This window comes from Podarcis melisellensis (genome assembly GCF_964234715.1).
Source record: "Podarcis melisellensis genome assembly, chromosome: 10".
Taxonomy (NCBI): domain Eukaryota; kingdom Metazoa; phylum Chordata; class Lepidosauria; order Squamata; family Lacertidae; genus Podarcis; species Podarcis melisellensis.
In genome coordinates, this window is record NC_138542.1 from 21,109,411 (window position 1) to 21,128,593 (window position 19,183).

General features: G+C 41.5%; 1 protein-coding gene across 1 annotated transcript in view; it reads right to left on the reverse strand.

The window, feature by feature from the left end:
* The window catches only part of KCND2 (potassium voltage-gated channel subfamily D member 2), a 289,437-nt gene that overhangs the window by 7,547 nt on the left and 262,707 nt on the right, over nt 1-19,183 (reverse strand). The window contains exon 3 of the mRNA XM_081928980.1: nt 8,963-9,125. Within this exon, the coding sequence (XP_081785106.1) occupies nt 8,963-9,125 (163 nt within the window). The remainder of the gene's footprint in view (nt 1-8,962; nt 9,126-19,183) is intronic.

Below are 19,183 nucleotides of genomic sequence, written 5' to 3' on the forward strand. Positions count from 1 at the left end.
TCGGCAAGTCCAAGGCTCTGTGGTTAAATCCACAGCACCACCCGCATCCCTATAGCTGTGCTTAATTTATAATAACTGGCAGAAGCTAGCAGCAACGACTTCACAAGTATGCAGGATGTAGCCTGGGACAGACCTTTACCTGGATTGGGCTAAGAAGAATGACTGTCCTGAGAAGGCAGATTTGTGGGAGACTGGCAGGTAGACAATGGTAAGTTGGGCCTGAAGCTTCAAATTGATGTCTCAAGGTCCCATTTAGGGATGTGATTGCTCTTCAGGCACAATGACTGGCTCTACAACCTGTGTCATTGCTATGATAAATCAGAGGTGCAAAACCTCGGGTTCTACCCAACCTTCTGTGATGGTCCATCAATTTATCAGGGGTTGGCTAACATACTAGATTGCAAAGCGAAAGGCACAGATACTAGAAATGCTGCTCTTGAAGTGGGCTTGGGAAATAACTTCAGGGGACTGGAAGGCGAATTTAAAATTCTTCTCAGGCTCAGATTTAAATCCGAGCCAGAGAAGAACTCCTGGCTTCCTGTTTCTTCTTTTCACACCAGGTCTCCCTGTCTCCCAAAGACAATACTGTACTTCAAGCCCCGACTCTCTTAAATATTCTCCCTTTACTTATCTGGGCAGTGGTGGTGGTGGTGATGAGAGCAGTGGTGGCTCATGGGGAGACCCACTCTCTGTCATTGTAGCATGCTAATCCTTTGGCTTTGTAGTCTTCTCAGAACTAAGGAGGCAATCCATGAGAAGAATATGAATCTCCATGCCTTTCCCCAGCACAATAAGCTGCTGGAAAGAAAGGGAGAGAAGTTATGGAGGGGAAGAGTAGCAGGACTCTGCTAGTCCTTTGCCGCACCTGCCCAGGTAAGGAAAGAGAAGAGGGTGGTCCTGTTTTAGGAAGTGGAGTGCTGGAGGAAATTTACCACCCCCCAGGTCATTTCTAAGTCAATTCAAGATTGGCTTTGGAGAGCTGAGCCATTTCTTAAATAAATAAAATAAATCCCCTGTGCTGTTGTTTTTTTTAAGTGACTCTCAGTCCCATGTTGATAACAGCTGGGTAGGAGTCTCATCAGGGCTGATATTTTAGTCCTGGTAGGTCCCAGCAACTAGTTTCACTGATTCCTAGCCTTGTATTGACCCCATAAATGAAATTAATGTTTTTAAAAAATTCATTTTAATTGGAGTTTGTGAGGCACTAAAGAGTCAGTGCTCTGAAGCTTCATTTCAGATGCTGCATGCCTCCAGGGTCAGGGCTGATGGATTTTCATTGAAGCCACGCATTACAACCTTCCCAAAGTCTCTCTCTATATTTGTTCTATAATTCTAAATCTGTGACAGGGTGGGAAGGGATTTTTAGGGCAGGCATTTCCCTGCTCGCTAGCCAGCACAACTTAGAAGGAAGATTGCTCTTCAAGTAGGGGACATAACACGAGGGAGAACAAAGAAGACTGCAAAAAAGAAGAAGTTTAAAGTAAGAATGTCAGCTTGAGCAAGTAAGATGTGTAAATTGAACAGCAGGAAGTCAACATTAAAGATTACAAGTTCTGTTAGAAAGGAACAATTTTCATAGGATCAAATGCATGGCAGATAATAAAACAGCCTTCCCCTGACCTCTCAGAATATGAACAGTTGTACTCTCTCCAGTCACTTTACTTTTATGGCAAAATGTGTGCGCTGGGTGAAGCCATATTGAATTTGTTCATGTGCTTAAGCTGCTAGTGTTTGATATCTGAAGTCAAGCGCTGAATATTTTTTAGGTGGCAGTCCAGGTTGACTCACGAAGCACGTTGGAAGAAGCTGGTCTGCAGTTTTGTTCCATTAAGATTCAAGTGCTTCATTTTTAAGAAAACAAGTTACCAAGTTAATTTTGGGGGAGAAATGAGGCAGACGTCCCTCCTACCCCCCCAAGCACTGTTAATTATAAATACTGACAGAATCCTTGAATTGTATCCATAGGCAAAAGCACAAAAGTTGTATTAGCCAAATTACGGTAACTTCCACTGAAGATCTACAATGGCTTCATGGAAGTAGGATACATCACTTTCCACATGCGTTGATAGTGTTACACCATATAGCTGTTCTGAGCAGGTTTGTTTGTTTGCTATGGAGCTCAGTTTGGGGGGCTGGGAAAGGAAGGATCCAACACCAGTTACACATAATATACTATGGGCAAAGAACGCCTGTCAAAACCCTTCTAAGCTGCCACCTCAGGATAATGGCTGACAGACTCTTAAGAGTATTTATTTAATTTTTGGCCACTTCTGCACTGTACCACAAGCAATATCATACCACTTTAAACAGCCATGGTTTTCCTCAGAGAATCATGGGAACTTGATAAGGGTATGGACAACTCTCAACTTACACAGGGGTTATGTTCTGGAACTTTTGGGGATAGCGTGCACAACCAAAATTGTGTCTAGTCAAAACACACTGGATTAATGGCAGGTGGGATTGCCAAAGCCTTTTTTTCCTGGATGCCTGTCCCCTTTCCACCCACTTTTAAATTTTTTAACTTTTGCCAAGCATGTAAAGCTGAACGTTCAGAAGTTAAATGTGTGTAAGTTGTGAGTTACCTCTACTGAGTGTTGATAAAACCCCTATTGCCCCCATAGAGCTATAATTTCAATGGTTTAACAATTCATCCTTCTTCTCAGGGAACTCTAGGAATCATAGCTCTGTGAGGGGAATTCTCGGCACCCTTAGGAAACTTGAGTTCCCATGATTCTTTGGGGAAAACCATGGCAGCTTAAAATAGTATGAGACTGTTCTACACATATAATGCAGATGGGGCTTGTATTATTACATTTATATGCCAACTTTCTTCCAAGGAGCTCAAGGTAGTGGTCATGCTTTTCTTCGTCTCCGTTTTATCCTCACAGCAACTCAGTGAAGCAGGTTAGGCTGAGAGATAGTAACTGACCCAGAATCACTCAGTAGTTAGTAGGCTTCATACCTGAGTAGAGATTGGAACCCCAGTCTCCAACTTCCTAATCATTCACTCTAGTATTTCATACTCTTAAAGAACATATAAATTAGTTAAAAGGTGCAGCCGTCATGAACCGAAGTTTCAAGCTGCCTCTGCATTGTAAGATGCGGCCTTAAGTAATCTTAGTGTAATGCATGCTGAGCTGGTTAGTAAAGTATGAGGATGACACGCAACTCCAGAAAGTAACTCCTGATGAATCAAGTGTCATTGAACGGTACAGAGGAAAAGCCAACTGGCATCACAATTCATTATGCAATAACTGGAGTGAATTTTAAGTTGTGGTCAGCAGGCTAGCCCAATACATTTTGGCACCTGAGGTGAGCCACAAAATGGCGTCCCTCTGGTCGGGGAGGAAGGGGCGAATGAAGAGCTACATCAGGAACAAGGTGGAAATAACTATCTACATCGGGAACAAGGGTGGGAGGAGAACAGCAGCGCCTCCTATTTGCTAAGAGGTCACTGTGGGGCTGGATCAGGTGGGTATTGCCACCCGAGGCAGTTGTCTCTCCTTGCCTCACGGGCAAGTGCTGGTGATCTGTATGAAACAATCAAACAATAATGTATGGCTGCCATAGGGGAAAAAGAACTCTTCCATTAGCACCCATAGGGGGTTTCAATGCCTAAAAAAGCCCCTAACTCAAAAATTCTTGTAACTTTTATGGAAAAAGGCTCAACAGCTTGGGGGGTTTCCTAAAGAAAGCTCAATAATTTCTGTGGTTTCCTTTAAAAAAAACTCAACAATTTTGAAATATGGCAACCTTAAATAATGTTGCCATGCACGCCACTCAGTTGAAGGTGAGCCCAAGACATCCCAGCATCTGAGGTATTATTATAAACAGTAACAACATCCCACAGTTTAAAAACACACACAAGTGGACATTTCAGGCAAATGCCACACTGTAACTCATGACAGGGCCAGCCCCGAATCCCACCCAGGTATCCTCACACAGATTGTCATCAAGTTGGGCTATGTGACAGCTTTAAGAGTCCACACAAAATGGAGGTCAAGTATATTCCTATGCGCTATAGACTCATTGTGTGTGTGCACCTGTATGTGTAAAATCAAAGAGGAACAGAACAGCATGTTTTCTAGTAGGCCCTCTAGTGCTTTGTGGAAGAGAGCCCTTAGCTATATTAAATCTTTGCAATGCGACATTACTGGCAGGTGCAATCTGTGGGCAATTCCCTCTTTTCTAAGCAGTGTTCCAAGCAAATACATGTCCAGTAAATATCACTTAGTTGCTCTTGAAATTACTCCTGTCATTTTTTCTCTCTCATGCTGCCACTGTACTACTAATCATAGAACAGGCTGCCAAAATTGAACTTATCAGTTACTGTTCATATTCAGCTGCTTTTGACAGAATTCACTGGGGCGATTTAATATGTTTAGTCCCCGAGAGGTGCCAGGTGGAGAATGGATGGTTTCTGTATGTCATCAGAGAGTGAAAAGAACTGTATTTTTTCCATTAGCACCTGCCACCTGAGTGTTTTGTCAGGTGCGTTGAAGGGGCTTGGGCTTTGATTTTGCCAATGCAAAGCACTTTTCTCTTCATGCAACAGGACGGAAAAAAACACGCACACATATGCCGCAGTTCAAAACAAGGGAATGCAGGTACTACTGGAGCAAGTCATCTGTCTTGGCTGTGATGTTTTTCCCATTTCTTCCCTTAATCAGTAGAATGCTGATGCTGGGTAAAGGCACCTGTGAGCCTGGCAATCTCTGGAGGAAGGGCAGGATATTTAAGATGAAAGATGCTTTAAGATTTCTCCCTGCACATACAGCTCAAAAATGCCAACACAAAGGGAACTTTCTGGAATCGCAGGCCCCCTTCCTTGTATGTGTCTTGAATTCAACTATTGATCTTGTACGACGAATTTGTACCACGTTTGCCTGCCAACTGCATCTCTTTGTCTGGCTAAAATACTACACCACATTCACTCACATGAGGCAAACAGTCAAAATGGCACCCCTCTGCTACTCAGTTCTTTAATGAATTTGGAAACGGGGAAAACGGGACTCCCTTTGAATTTTGTGGTCTCCAAATGTTAACAGCGAACATGATCTCACAACTTCCCTAATGGATATTGAATCTGGAAGCTCAAAAAATGCTGTTATTCTCAGAGGTTGGGTGATAGGTGACAAACGTGAATGCATTTGCCTACTTGCAAAAAAAACTGCATGTCCCAGGAGTAATGCGTCCAGCTTTATTTCCAGAACCCCACCCCCTGAATTCAATCTCTTTTTCCTTGTATGCTATGAATTCTTAGTCTATAACATCAAAAGAGTGTATCTATTCTGTGTGAATAATTTCTGGATCGCTTGGATATCCAGTAAACACAAATTGGGCCCTGGGTTTGGGGTGTATTCCCTCTCATTTGCATCATAATACATCACCAGCGCAGAACCTTTAAACATCTGTTGTTTTTTGTTCAAACCTTGGACATTTCCTTATATTTCAGAGGACACAGCCCTACAATAAATAGTGACTGGAAATTCTCTTGCTTTCTTCCTTTCTAGCCTTTGAGATTGATAAAAATCTGTCAGGTTTGTTTTTTTTTGTAAAGAGGTAAATTTGATTCTACTTCAATAGCATTTTAACTATCTACTATTCACATAAAATCAAGCATGAAGTTTTGCTGCTTAGTGTTCGTTCTTTACAGCCTTGATGTTCTAATGTGAAAGAGAAAGGGGGGGGGGAGAGAGAGACCAATTTGTTCCCTGGTTTCAAAGAAAATGGATTCATGAAACAATCCAAAAGTGGATGGGGCAACCTTTTCCTATGCCCTGCCAAGCTCATGCACGTTTCTCTTTTTTTAAGGGGAATTCCCTTATTCCGAATAGGATTCCTCACAAGAAAAGGGAGAAGTTCACAGCTATGAACTCATGCCACCATAGCAGATGGGTGGTGTTTCCCCTTCACTCCAGCTTTCTAGGTTTTTATTCATTAAAAAAAGTTTGCCTTCCATTGATTGAATATAGAGTGAAATAAGGTACACAATAGGACACCCCTCTTTTCATCAGAGAAATATTGGAGGGGATGGAATAGGATGCTCCTCTTTTCATTGGAGAAATGTGGGAGGGTATGCTAAAGTTAGTACAGTATAGTTTGTCCCCCATTTTGTGGGAGGGGGGTGTAAGGGGAACAGGAGTGCTTTAGATCTGTTGGATCCACATTCTTTCCCAGCACACCCTCTGGAACACCTTTTTGCCTACTCCAAAGTTGAGGCCCAGTGGAGGGACACTGGCTGTCTTTCTGCAGTCTCACGGAGGAGTCATATTGCAATAAGAATTTTAAGGTCTTAGATATATAATATATGTTCATAAATGTACCAAGCAAACACATACATAAACCACATGTCTGAAGCAGCACAGGAAGACAGTCCCGAAACCATTTTCACTCCCCAGCTGACCAAATGTTTCTTTGCAAGGAGGGAGAAGGTGAAAAGAAGAAGAAGAGTTTGGATTCGATATCCCGCTTTATCACTACCTGAAGGAGTCTCAAAGCGGCTAACATTCTCCTTTCCCTTTCTCCCCCACAACAAACACTCTGTGAGGTGAGTGGGGCTGAGAGATTTCAAAGAAGTGTGACAGCCCAAGGTCACCCAGCAGCTGCATGTGGAGGAGCGGAGACATGTACCCGGTTCCCCAGATTACAAGTCTATCGCTCTTAACCACCACACCACACTGGCTCTCAAAAAAAACAAACACCTTCCTTGTTACAGGAATTTAGTAATGACCATTTCAAAGGGTGAAAGACTACCAGGAAAAGACTACCAGAAAAGGAATCAGATAAGGCATTATCAGATAACTTGGCAGACAGAAAAAACAACAACATTCAAATTTCTGTTGTAGACCACCTTTTATGTGATGTAGGTATGATGTTTGTGGGCGGTGGTCTTGGGTTACACCCCTTCTGTGATGTATGTATGATGTATGGAGGGGTGGTCTTGAGCTCCAGGGCAGGGAATTTAAAATGTCTATATAAGGCCTTGCGCGCCATTGTTCTGAGTTCCTCCTCCCTCCTGCATTGTGGTGAGTGAGGACCCTGTTGCAACAGATCAATAAAGATCAGGCTTACTAGCTGCTTTGCTTCTCAATATTCTCTGGTTGGTCTCTGTAATTTTCTCCTACCAATAGGGAACCCACGTAAGGACTCTATACGGGCTCTTGGATACCCCATAAGGGGAAAAGGGCAGATTTTGTTTACAACAATATGAGGTCCAGTGCCCCACACTGAGGGTGGACCTCTGTTCTTGCCCCCAGTGAGGAGGACCTGGAGATGCTCTCCCAAGAACCAGAGATTGCAGAGCATCAATTACCTATCTATTTTCTCACACCTCAAGTCTTAATCAACAGAGACTTTGGGATTTCCTTGGCTCTCCCACACATTCACAGACAGGACGATATTTTTGGAACTGGGTTTACTTAAAGTTCAGATAGTTACGAGTTGCACCAATATTTAATGTGTCTTTCCCTCATCTACTCATGCAGATCTATGTGTATGATGACTGAAAGAGGATTTACGGTTCCTGAAGGGATAATTGTCTGAGTGCAAACTATACTTAGCATTTGTTCTATATGAAAATGTAGGGCAAGTGCTTTGCTTAATTATATCCTCACGTCTCCAGTGAAGCTAACAACTTGTTTAATCTGAAAGTCATATTTATGTGGCTTATGTAGAAATGCACTTTGGTCCCTGGTGAGGTAGTTCTAAAGTATTCCTCAAACGCTGGGAGCATTTCAGGAATTAATGAAGCGGTTTTTCAAATAGATTTTTATATTTTATAGGCTGTTTCTTCCTGCCTAAAGTGGTATATGGTACATCCACTTATACTACGCTTTCGTCAAAGAGGAGGTTCAGATAAGTCACCCTCCTGCAGGTTCCACAATCATTCAGGAAATAAAGGAAGAGATGAAGAATACTCAACACAAAGCAAAGGTTCTTAACAGATCACAATCATGTGAAATGCCTTGGCTTAATAATGGATTCAAAAGTCACCTTTTCCTTAAGCTCCTACCTACTGCACCTTTTATTAAAAATATCACACGAGGCTTCTCTAGGTAGCCAGGGTTTTTGCAGGCTGTTAATTAAAGTTTCCCGTGGCCATTTGGAGTGAAATTGATTTTTTACTGATTATGAAGAACACTTCATTCATAATTCCTTGGCTGTGCAGAAATTAAAGGTTTCTTGAATTCACAGCTGGAAAGGGGGTATGAGAGAAAATGAAGGGTTTAGCTTTGTTTGTTTTAAGTAAACTAATAGCAACAATAATGATATAAACACTGTTGTTTGGGAAAATAAATGTAATTCACCCAACAAACCACTTAAACTGGTATCACATCCCATATAAATGATCTTAAATGGTTCAGGTCCCACAGGGAGGTCGATTCTATGCACATTTACTCAGATTTGAATCTTACTGGTTTCAGTGAGGTCTTTTTTTCTCATATAGGCACATATAGAGATACTCATTGTAAGCAACCTTGAAATCAGGCAGAATGAAAGATGATTTATCAATATTTCAGATACAGGAAAAAAATTAAGACTGCAGGCTTAAAGAAATAGACTATAAGTTCCCATTGCAAACCCCACTTCCATCCACACGAACTCTCTATTATACTTGCAATTTTTGAACGTTAATAATGCATGCTCAAAATGTATAAAAATCCACTCAAAATGGTTTAAAAATGCAATTTTAGAGACATGCTTTTATATGCATGAATTTAAAACAACTATTAAGGTTGTTTTTTTCAATGTGTCAAACCAACCAATCAAGTAGTTATATCTTCAGGAGGAGTGAAAGCCGATTTCCAGTTGATGGTTTTTGTTTTTGTTCCAGAGCTTCTGAAGCCGTAACATTTTTTTCTTCATTAACAACGACAAATTCACTTTGATAACGTACAGCATACAAAAGAACCACTTTGTGTCTATCCCAGAATGTAATGAATGGAAAGTAGAAGCACACCTTTTGTGCCTTGCGCTTATCTGCCCGTTGGTTCTGATGGTAGATGCGGCTGAAATTGGAGACAATGACAGGAACTGGAAGGGCAATGACTAAGACCCCGCTCAGGGAACAAATCGAGCCAAAGATCTTCCCAGCGATTGTCTTCGGCACCATGTCACCATACCTGCGGTGGGGGGGAAAAAAGAGAGAGATTTCTGTTTTAAAAGTAACTCGCAATTTGCACACATATTTAACCAGCTTGGTGGGCTTGGCTGAAATTATTATTATTTTACAAAAAGGAGGTGGAAACAGGGCAGGTGTCCAGGAAAAAAGACTTTGGCAGTCCTACCTGCCATTGAACCCAATGTGTTTTGACTCTGAGATTTTGGCCTTAAGTGCTATCCCCAGAACGTGACTGCCATGTAAGTTGAGAGTCACCTGTGTAAAGGGAAGTTTTCCTTCTGCACATATGTTTTCCCTCTGCACATAACTGTTGCATTATAGGGAAGCATTGCTTCTTTTCTCTTGCATTCCGGGAACTCTCGCTTATAATCTTTCCTCTGTTTCTGCACACACTGTACGAACCTGTTCCAAACACCAAGACATTCCCTCCTTGCCCAGTTCATCTTAAGATCATGATGACCTGTTCTCAGTGCATAGCTGACCACATCTACGGAACTCGATTGTTATATGTTATGATCAATCATTAGTAATTGTTTTATGCTATATTAATCTTTAGTTACAAATTAATTAGGAGGCTTCATGCCTGTCTAGTCCCAACCTCGTTTCCCAGCCTTTAATCCACCGGTGATTAATGTTCACATGTAATTCCCACCCCTCACATGTAATTCCCGCCTTGTATGTATGTTAACCAATCAGCATTAAGTTTCTTTGTGTTTGTATCAACCAATCAGCGACAAGCACACCTGTGGCAATGTTTGTAATATTCAATAAAAGAGAGTTCCCGGGGCTTTCCCGGCAGACGCCTCTCACATGACACCTACTACTCGTCTCCCGTGATTTTCATTCCTACACCTGTGTACATTTCCCTAGTTAGAATTTTAATGGATAGAGCTACATTACAGTAGTACCTTGGAAGTCGAATGGAACCCGTTCTGGAAGTCCGTTCGACTTCCAAAACGTTCAGAAACCAAAGAATGGCTCCTCATTGGCTGCAGGAAGCTCCTGCAGCCAATCGGAAGCCACGGAAGGCCCATTGGATGTTCAGGTTCCAAAGAACGTTCACAAACCGGAACACTCACTTCCGGGTTTGTGGCATTCGGGAGCCAAAATGTCCGAGTACCAAGGCGCTCAGGATCCAAGGTACGACTACTACTTTCATTCATAAGTAACTTTTCCTACTTTGACCCACATTCCATATGCAGCATCCCCAGGAATGTAATCAATATTGAGATAGATGGACCAATGGCATATTCTATATTCCTGTTTATCACTTTTATACACCTTTCCTCCAGTGACCTCAGCACAGCATACAAAGAGTTTACCCATTAATCCTCTCAAGGTTTTTGTTAGGTTCGACAGAAATGCACCCAAAACAGGGATGGTCTTTGGTAATATCGCATCTGAGCAAGGACAAAGTTGGGTGCACCCCCCAAAAAAATATTTCGTATTTTCACAATATAGTCCTACCTTGGAAGTCGAACGGAATCCGTTCCAGAAGTCTGTTCGACTTCCAAAACGTTCAAAAACCAAAGTGTGGGTTCTGATTGGCTACAGGAAGCTCCTGCAGCCAATCGGAAGCCACAGAAGCTCCATCGGATGTTTGGCTTCCAAAAATTGTTCGCAAACCGGAACAATTTCGGTTTTGCGATTTCAGTTCCGGGTTTGCGACGTTCGGGAGCCAAAACGTTTGGGAACTAAGCTGGTTGACTTCCATAGTATGACTGTAATTCCTTTTGTTACTTTGAGTAGGTACACATATGAACACAGGTTTTCTTATTCTTACTATTTTGTGCCCCTTTGGCTCAGCATCTTGTGTGGGGGAACCACACACACAGCCCTAAGTCTGGTGCTGACCTACCCCATGAACCTCTTGCCTGGAGGATGTTAAATTTATTTAGCATCCCTTCTGAGATGGCAGTGCTCCTTTTTATGGGCTGGAAGAGAGTAGCACTTCAGAGATTACATCATAAGGATGGGCAGTCAGACATGAGGAAGTGTGACTTACACAGCCTCGTCCCTCAAAAGGTTTCTAAATTGCCCTACAGTAATAGATGGGCAGGGGCTAAGACGCTGTTCCCTCTCATTTAGAAGGAAAAATTTAAACTATTGATCAGTTATATAGAATTAAATTTGGTGCATTTTTTTAATTTAGGAACAGACTATAAGATACTTCTCAGCTGAAAAGTAAAAATCGTATCGTGAATTCTGCACAGAAACTTTTAAATCTTTTTTTTTTTTTTTTGCTGGTTAAGAGTTAGGAATGAATCCAATTTACCCATGAAATAAAGCCAAAGCAGAAGAAAACTAATGTGCTACAATAATCTTCTGCCCCACTAGAGGGCATAAAACACCACCAGAAAGCAGCTGAAATGTGTCATATTTTACACAGTGAGACACAAATGTACCCAAACACGTACTGCAGATACCCTCCTTTCCAGTTCAATTACATTCTCTCCACAAATGTTATACCCATGTGGGGTTTCTTGTCTAACTTCTGCTGTGCTTGCTGAAGGGGGAGGGGAGAAAGATAGTACAATGACTTTTTGGTTTTATTTTGCAGCTTGTGAAAAGGGGACTGCAGAGACTGGGAAAGTAAAACAAATAGGTCATTGAACCGGACAGGGTTCCTTTTAAAAGGCAAGGTCACTCCTTACTAATGCATGAAAAAGATGAAAAACTTTAGACAGCAATGATCACAGTGGCTGATAAATAAATTAGAAGGTGGCGGAAATCAAATTTTGCAGGAAAACAGAACGGAAGCAGGGTGAGCAAATGTATTCTAATTTGTATGAGTTATTCTTGTCTGAAAATATAGGGCCTGCTGGTTGAAGAATTCAACAAGGTGTCTAGGGACCCTGAGTCTTGAAAGCCAAGTCAAATGAGTCTTATGCCACCTTAAAAATTAAAAGATCTATTGTGGAGTTAACACTTTGAGGACCAGAGGCAACTTCATCAGGTGAGCGATGTGGTCACCAAAGTGGGCAGGTGAACATGGTCCTGAGTACAGAGAAATGAAAATCATGGTGCAACAGTTGTCTGAAAAGAGTGAGGCCAAATGGGGAAGCAAAAGATAGAAGGGCATATAATATATATTTCCTGTTTGGTTTATATTGCTGCTTATAGGTAAAAGGTAAAGATAAAGGACCCCTGGACAGTTACATCCAGTTAAATGTGACTATGGGGTTGTGGCACTCATCTTGCTTTCAGGCTAAGGGAGCCGGCGTTTGTCCACAGACAGCTTTCTGGGTCATATGGCCAGCATGACTAAACTGCTTCTGGTGCAACAGGACACCATGACGGAAACCTGAGCACACGGAAATGCAGTTTACCTTCCTGCCACATCGGTACCTATTTATCTACTTGCACTGGTGTGCTTTCGAGCTGCTAGGTTGGCAGGAGCAGGGACAGAGCAGTGGGAGCTCACCCCGTTGATAGGATTTGAACCACCGACCTTCCAAGAGGCTCAGTGGTTTAGACCACAGCGCCACCCGTGTCCCTATTGCTGCTGATAACACCAGTGTAAACAGGAAAACATTACAAAACAACAAAGCCACAGTGATGATCTTTAAGAGCAAGAGGGGAGCCCCTTCTGGAGGAGCCAGCTGACAAAACAGCTCAGCCCGAGAGGCAAAGTGACAAGCGACAGGTGCCGTTGAAGCTCACGATTGCTGATACATTGAATGAAAATAAATAAATACAATGCCGTACAAAATACCACATTTTTTGCTCTATAAGACCCTTGTTCCCTCCTAAAAAGTAAGGAGAAATGTGTGTGCGTCTTATGGACTGAATGCAGGCTGCGCAGCTATCCCAGAAGCCAGAACAGCAAGAGGGATTGCTGTTCTGGCTTCTGAGATTCAGAATATATTTTTTCTTGTTTTCCTCCTCCAAAAACTAGGTGCATCTTGTGGTCCGGTGCGTCTTATAGAGCGAAAAATATGGTATGTCTGCTTCAGACTGTAGTATTTTATTTCATTTTTGAGATTCTGAGCTATTGCATTAACTATCTGAATGAGGCTACACTTTTTGACAAACGTTGCAAAAGCTTGACAACATAGTCATAGAATTATAGAGCTTGGGGTCGAATCTAGAGATTTAAGAGGCCCATGCCCTCCATTGACGGAGCTCTCCTGCATCTCTGAGTCTTTCTGCCTTTTGCTTTCCAGTTTAGCTGTCACTAATCAGAATATGAGAAGCTCCTTCTGATCTGTAAAATGGCTCAAATCACCAAGAGTGATTTGCCACTGAAAGTTCAAGTTGTTCTGAGAAATGGAAAGCCGGTGTGAAAGTTTGTTGTGCATTAGGAGGCAATCAGCTGTATCACTAGTAGCCTGCACCTAATAATTAAGTTCCAAATAACCTGGAATATAGCACAATAGTCCAGTAAGCCATTGTAAAAGCAAACGTACAAGCAATACTGAAATGGGTTTCTTCTTCTGGGAAACAGGAAACAATCTGCAGGCAACTTTCTGTGGCCCTGTTCACAAACACACACCAAAAACAACTTTGGTTTAACAAACCCTTAATGTGTTTTCATTTCTGTAATATTCTGTTTTAGAGGACAAAAATAAAGAGCAAGTCTTTATATTTACAAAGATGGAGATTACTTTTGGGTGCTGCAAATAGGAGGCAAATTGGATTGAGAAGGTATGCTAGATTCTGCATTTGAGAGTTTTCCTGTGGTGATCTTAAGTCTCTCCCATTTCCAATTATTCCTGTATTGTGAAGAATAAATATTGGACTATTTCGGCTAAACATTTCGTATGTTTTTAATGCATGGTTCTATTTCTCCCCCCAAAATTTTACACCCAACCTAATTCTCAGGAACCAGGTGGAATATAAACCAAAACCAACAAACAAAACCAGCATTTATTCACAAACAGCCAAACAATTAATGTGGGAAATTAGGGTAATTCTCCAATGCTGGCATGCTTCTCTGTACATTAAAGCAAACAAACAGTCAGATGCTTTCATTTGGATAGTGGCTCGAGAAAATACCATTAGTGAAGGACAGGAATGGCCTGTGTTGAAACAGTGGAACAAGAAAGTAAAAATATGAAATAATATTATAGAGCTGTCAAATTATATTTGGCAACTGCAAAATAGGCTGCTTGTCTGTGGAGGGTGAAGCAAATCGGTATAAAACTGTTCCCTATAGCTTCCAAGCCGCTTGGTGACTAAACACTGGCAAGTGAGCCCTAATTAGTCATTTATTTCAGAACGGCACACTGGAGTAGTTAATTTAAAATGCCACTGGTAATAATCTTAAGTAGCATTTGGAACCATTCATGTGCATTACAAATGCACACATCTCTTGCATTCCGGTAATTTTTAGGAGGCTTCTACTTCCTGCAGTTTCTGTTTCGAAACCAGCCAGATTTGCTTCTGTCTATTTTTCCAATGTGTGCATGGAGCTCCGGATGAGCTGAGGCTCATCCTTTTCAAAACACATAAGGAAATCCTTCATGTGCACTGGATACGATAGGGTAGCCGAGTCTTGGGATCTCAAGCTCCTACACAGTTTGGCAATAGGCTTGTGCAAAGCTTTGCAATGAATGGAATCCTATGCAGCTTTTGATCATTGCTGTTCCCTACAGGAAGGGACATGGGTGGTGCTGTGGTCTAAACCACAGAGCCGATGGATTGCCGATCAGAAGGTCGGTGGTTCGAATCCCCACAACGGGGTGAGCTCCCGTTGCTCGGTCCCAGCTCCTGCCAACCTAGCAGTTCGAAAGCACGCCAGTGCAAGTAGATAAATAGGTACCGCTCCGGCGGGAAGGTTAACGGTGTTTCCGTGCGCTGCTCTGGTTTGCCAGAAGTGGCTTAGTCATGCTGGCCACATGACCCGGAAGCTGTACGCCAGCTCCCTTGGCCAATAAAGCGAGATGAACGCTGCAACCCCAGAGTCATCTGCGACTGGACCTAATGGTCAGGGGTCCGTTTACCTTCACAGGAAGGAAACAAGTTTGATAATTGAAAGGATTTCTTCTTTAAACAGAACGCTTAGAGAAAAAACTATTTTATTTTCAAGCAGAGGGCCAAGAAAACTGTGCCGCAATTAATATAGTTACAATGGCAGAGGTACAGTGGTACCTTGGGTTACATACGTTTCAGGTTACAGACTCCACTAACCCAGAAATAGTGCTTCAGGTTAAGAACTTTGCTTCAGGATGAGAACAGAAATAGTGCTCCGGTGGCGCAGCGGCAGTGGGATGCCCCATTAGCTAAAGTGGTGCTTCAGGTCAAGAACAGTTTCAGGTTAAGAACGGACCTCCAGAATTAATTAAGTACTTTACCCGAGGTACCACTGTACACTGGAAAAGGTGGCTTCATTTGCCTCTGTGCTGGTGATGAGATGGTAGTACCAGAACTATTTTTGACACACAGGTGATAGACTGCTTCAAGACCAATTAAATCTTTAATGGCATGTTAATTTATGGTTGCATTTTTCTTATGATTTATGGCAGGTTTTATGAGCAACGTCGACTGTTTAATCAGTTGACTTTAAAGGCCTGCGACTGCATTAAATTAGACTGTTTCTGTCATGACCTATGGTGTAGATAAATAAACATATGCTACTATATATCATGACATTACGTGATATGTTCCTTTTTTCATACCCTCTGACATTTCTCTGATGAAAATAGGAACGTCCTATTCAATTAATAATAATAATAATAATAATAATAATAATAATAATAATAATAATAATATTTATATACCATTGATCTGGCTGGGTTGCCCCAGCCACCTTCCAAACATAAAAACATAATAAAACATTAAATGTTAAAAAAAACTTCCCTATATAAAAAAACTAACCTTTAGAAGTCATCCGAAGGGCTGCCTTCAGATGACTTCTAAAGGTTATATGGTTACATCTCCTTGGCTTGGGGGTTGCATAACTCCACACCCTCCCACATTTCTCCAATGAAAATAAGGATGTCCTAAGAAAAAATGGGATATTCAGGGATCAAATCAGAAACCGGGATGACTTCTGTAAATCTGTGACTGTCCCTGGAAAATAGGAACACTTGGAAGATCAGGTTTTTTGGATCTGTCAAATGTTTAGTTACTGCGAACATCAGTAAAAATGCAAATAGCTAATGAGTGTTGGAACTGCAAATAAAAAGAAGGTATCTTTTACCACATGTGGTGGCCTTGTAAAGAGGTAAAGGCCTTCTGGGAAATGATATATAATGAGTTAAAGAAAATGTTTAAAAATACTTTTGTGAAAAAACCAGAAGCCTTTTTATTGGGTATAGTGGGGGAAGAGATACTAAGAGAAGATAAAATACTGTTCATGTACGCAACAACAGCAGCAAGAATTCTTTAAGCCCAAAAGTGGGGAAAAAACAAGAAGTACCAATGAAAGAAGAGGGGCATATGAAAATAATGGACTTTGTGGAACTGGCAAAGCTGACAGGAAGAATCCGGAACCAGCATGATTGAGTATTTCAAAAGGACTGGAATAAATTTACGCAATATTTGAAAGATTATTGTAAGCAATTAACATCACTAGCAGGGTTGTCTGAAGACTTGTAATGAGAATTTTTCTCCCTTTTCATATTTATTTAAATTATAATGTATTTCGTAAGGAACAAAATTTGAATTGGAAAATGCATAAAATGCTATGATATAAAGATTAACTTTTGAAAACCATGAGGTGGGAGGGAAGGAGGTCGATAGGCTCTAAGGAGCCAAAGAGGTAAAGTGAATGATAATGATGTGAATATATATTGTTAAATGGAAAAATTATTATTATTATTATTATTATTATTGGCTCACAGAAACGGTCCACAGTGGCATGCACTCACAGAAGACTATGTTTGTGATTAGAAACTTTGCAAAATGCAGGATTTCCACCCTTCTAATTATGGAAATGGCTGTTACAATTCCTCCTGATTTCCCGTGTTGCATGCTATACCGCACATATGAGCCTATTGTTGTAAAGTCTGCAACAGCTCCTCCCCCCTCGCAAAAAAAGCCCAGCAGCAATGAAAATGAGTCAATTGCTTGACTGGATCGTTATTGACAGGCTCATAACACTTCTACAGAAGTTAAACATTCTCTTCAGCATATTGCTCCTGAGGTTTTGCTGCTCTGCAATAGTCACGTGTGCCTTTACTCTGCACAGATCAAGAAGAAATAAGGCAAGGAACAGCTGACATGAATGATCAGAGCTTACTCTCCATTATACCTCTGTCTTACCTATCGCCTTAATGGAAAAATCTCCAAGTGGCCTGCCTATAAAAAGAATGTTCCTTGCATGAACACTGTGCCATTTTTCAACACGACTGTTGCATTCTTTCCCCCTCTGAAAAGATTAGATTGTCTGACTTTTGGGGGATTCAGAAACATGGGCAAGATCAGAAAGAATGCATTATTTCCATCCCCAAGAACATCTTGCAAAGTGATGCATTATTGTCGGAACCACGACTTCCCTTCAGAACAACAGAATCTCACAAGGTGAATTAATGATATTTTGGTTTCGGTGAAGGTCATTAATCTGTTGCACTGCTTAGTTCACATCAACCGTCATCTTGCACTTTCCAGGTTGAATAACCAGTTTATATATTCATTCTTTTTACAACCGATTCTTCAGTTGTGATAACTTCCTGATGGAAGAAAAACTAGCACCAGAGATCACATCAACTTTCCTGCCGCACATTTATTCCTATACCCTCTGAGAGGATGGGTGAACAAAGCATGGTACTCAAAAGAGCCTGAAGAATATGTGATGGCATATGAAGCTAAAAGAGAGGCAATTTATTTATTTCCATTTTTTTTTGGGGGGGGGAGGGACGTATAGAGCCCCATCCTAAACATACCTGCATGCCATGTTTCAGTCTGCCATCTTGATTCAAAATGGCACCCAGTATCCAAGCAGTGAAGACATTTGCCACTCCCACCTCTGGAAACCTTGTGCCAACTAAACCTATGCCAAAAAATGGGCAAAGTCATGCCAAAGTGATAATTTGGCTTGCCATCTGGATTCAAAATGATGCCCAACATTGAAACAGCGACAGAGTCCACCACCCCACCTTGGGAAGAAACTATGTGCTGAGTTTGCTGACAGTATCTCAAGAGACAAGCAAACCTATGCCAAAATAATGAGCAATATCACATTGTGGTCTGCCATTTTGAATCAAAATGGTGCCTGCTGTCTTGACCTTGGGAGCCCGTGTGTCAAGTTTGGCAGTGATATCTTTAGAGGCATCAGAAATAATAGTGCAATCTCAGATGATAAATCAGCTATTTATTTGCAATTAGTTTGATGAAGAGCACAGCTGTCAACGTTTTCCTTTTTTGAAGGGAAATTCCCTTATTCCGAATAGGATTCCTCACAAGAAAAGGGAAAAGTTGACAGCTATGATAAAGAGAAACATGCCAAGAAGTTCAAGGCATGAATTAAGCATAAGCTTTGTTACGGCAAGTAGGTGTGGGAAGAAACCTACATAGTACCAAGAACAAAAAATCATGTTCACACCCACCTATAATAAATATGTATACAATCAGACTCTGTGAAGCATCTGCAGATTTAATTATCTCTGCTGCAAACCGATAACGTTTTAATGCATTGCACGAAACTTCGCCTTCACAGACTAGGAAGCAGGTGCCCACAAGCTATCGAACGCAGGCTGTTTACTAAGCCAGGCCAAGGGAATCAGTTCCCAAAGCTTGGCTGCCCCAGCAAAGTCTAATTATGTCCATAGTACAGATGGTAAACTAAGCCACAGCAAGCTTCGGGGACCTGCCAAAGGTTTCACAGTTAGAGAAGCCATGAATCCAATGTCTGCTGGAATGAGCCTCTACAAACTCTCCCATGTGGGACAAGCTTTGGTACACGATGCTGTTGAGACATCAATTCAAAATACACTTGCTAAAAATAAGTCCATGTCTTAAGTTGCTGCTACTTACGCTGTGTTCCCATAAGATCAGGAGCCCCTCTTCCATTGCAGATTTTATTCTAAGAACAAGCAATGCCTTTATCCAGCATATAAAATGGGTAAAGGTCTGGTGAAGTGCATAATCCAGGCATAAGATGCCTTTTAAGCATCT